This window comes from Sitophilus oryzae, unplaced genomic scaffold (genome assembly GCF_002938485.1).
Source record: "Sitophilus oryzae breed Bouriz unplaced genomic scaffold, Soryzae_2.0 scaffold_549_pilon_pilon, whole genome shotgun sequence".
NCBI classification, from domain to species: Eukaryota; Metazoa; Arthropoda; class Insecta; order Coleoptera; family Curculionidae; genus Sitophilus; species Sitophilus oryzae.
In genome coordinates, this window is record NW_022147139.1 from 52,214 (window position 1) to 54,598 (window position 2,385).

The 2,385-nt window shown below is 35.2% G+C and overlaps 1 protein-coding gene across 1 annotated transcript; it reads left to right on the forward strand.

The window, feature by feature from the left end:
* Positions 1-355: 355 nt before the first annotated feature.
* Positions 356-1,957, forward strand: LOC115886949 (the record flags this gene model as incomplete). Its single annotated transcript, XM_030906277.1, has 1 exon — positions 356-1,957. A coding segment is annotated over exon 1 (1,602 nt), but the record flags the coding sequence as incomplete, so codon positions are not given.
* Positions 1,958-2,385: the final 428 nt, after the last annotated feature.

Sequence of the window (2,385 nt, forward strand, 5' to 3'; positions counted from 1 at the left end):
AGAACTCTCCCTAGCAAAATGCCTTCAAAACCAATCCTACTAACACTAGCTTCCGAAGGCTTAAAAACTGATATCATGCTAAGCAGGAAAGCAAAAGGGAAAATTACAACCGATGAGCTTCATCTCAACTGTGAAGTTAGAAACATCTTCTTAAATGAGGACCTACCTAAAGAGGTGAGAATCCTCCATAACTATGCTAGAAGTCTAAAAGAACACAACTACAAACACATATGGATCAAAAATGGCCTTATTTTTTGTCGTAAATCGGATACATCAACAATAATTAAAATTAATACTATTGAACAAATAGAGCAACTTAAAAACAACTCCATTCTGGTAACTGACGACCAGAACCATGATTCTAACCATGATCTCTCCAATGAATAATAACCACATTGCTGTCAGGCAATTTGAATCAATTGATCTCCTCAATCGTTCCCTATCTAATAACAATAAAAGTATAAATATACTATATCTTAATGCGTGCTCCATAAAAAACAAACTAGACAAACTCCAAGCTTACATTTCACATATACAAATACAAACCCACATTATAATTGTCACAGAAACATGGGTTGAAAAGCATGAAGAAAACTTCTATAACTTACCAGGCTACAATGTAACATACTCATCCCGAACCAAAAAAGGTGGTGGCTGTGCAATATTTATAAAAAACAACTTAACTGGAAATATCCTAAAGAAAGTGGAAAGGAATAATATAACGTACCTGCTTGTATCCATCCAAGAACTAAAAACCTGCTTCTCTGCAATATACAATCCCTCTAAAAAGAGGAATGATGTGGAAGTTACTCTACATCTTCTTGAAGAAGAGCTTAGTAGGCAAAACAACCAAAATGTTTGGCTCCTAGGAGACCTAAATATAGACCTCCTCACAAACAACCTTAACAGCTCTCGAATAAGGGATATATGCACATCCAATGGGTTTTACATCTGCAATGAGACAGTAGCAACGAGGAAATCACACAACCTCATAGATCACATAATCACAAACATACCAAATCCCCAAGCAAAGCTGGGAATCATAAAAGCTGGAATAAGTGACCATGATTTGCAATACCTTAGCATAGAAAAGGAAGAAGACTTAAAATCCAGACAACTTACTTACAAAAAAAAGATAGTCGATCTGCAGAGAATAAAATGCGAGCTACTAAAGGTGGATGAAACATACAGCAACACAAATAGTGTAGACTTGAACTATGAACTAGTCACCCAGTGCTTTTTAAAAGGAACAAGCTACAGGGATATAACTATGAATGTGAAAAACAATAACAAACCATGGTTCAACCAGGATATTCAACAGGCTATCAGAGCTAATGACTACTACTATAAAAAATCACAACTATACCCAAACAATGGATACCTAAAACAAAAGTACCAGGACTCCAAAAAACACTTGAAAAATATAATACGGAATTCTAAAAATGAGTATTTTACAAGAAAATTTGATCAAGTTAAAGGTAATACAAGGAAGGAATGGCAAGTGCTGAATCAAATAATAACAAATACTGACAAGTCGGGAAAGAAAAATGTACCTTCTCTAAAAATACAAAATCAAACAATCACTGATGTCAAAAATATAAGTGAACAATTCAATAATTTCTTCAGCACAGTCGCTTCTTCCCTAGCATCAAAAATAAATAAATGTAAATTAAACACAGAGACTGAAACAGTGTGTAACAAATCATTTCAGCTACAGGATACAAACTTTCTAGAAGTTCTTAAAACAATTGAGAGCCTGGATCCGAAAAAAGCACCGGGTCACGATGACATCGATACAAAAACAGTAAAAGCATGCAGCTTTGAACTGAGCAGTATCCTGTGTAAGCTTTTGAATCAATCTTTCAACGGTGGTGAGGTTCCTGCGGGTATGAAATTGGCAAGAGTTTTACCATTGTTCAAGGGTGGCGATATCCAGAATCCCAACAACTATAGACCAGTCAGTGTTCTACCTATATTATCAAAAGTGATGGAGAAGATTGTTAACTCACAGCTGATTAAGTTTTTGAATAGTATTACTTTTTTTTACCCGGGTCAATATGGTTTTCGAGGGTCAAGCGATGCTATGTCAGCCACCACAGACCTAATATGTGATATTCAAAAAAATCTCAATAATAAACAAAAAGGTGCCATAGTTTCGCTTGACCTTCGGAAGGCATTTGACACTGTGGATCACGAAATTCTTCAATCTAAACTAAATAGTCTAGGTTTTGTAAACATTACTCAAAAATGGTTTAGAAATTTCATGGGTCCTAGAAAACAATATGTCTCTGTTAATGGTACCTCTAGCTCTGAAAAAAGTCTTTGTTGTGGCGTTGCCCAGGGATCAATCATAGCTCCAACACTATTTTTAATTTATATCAATTC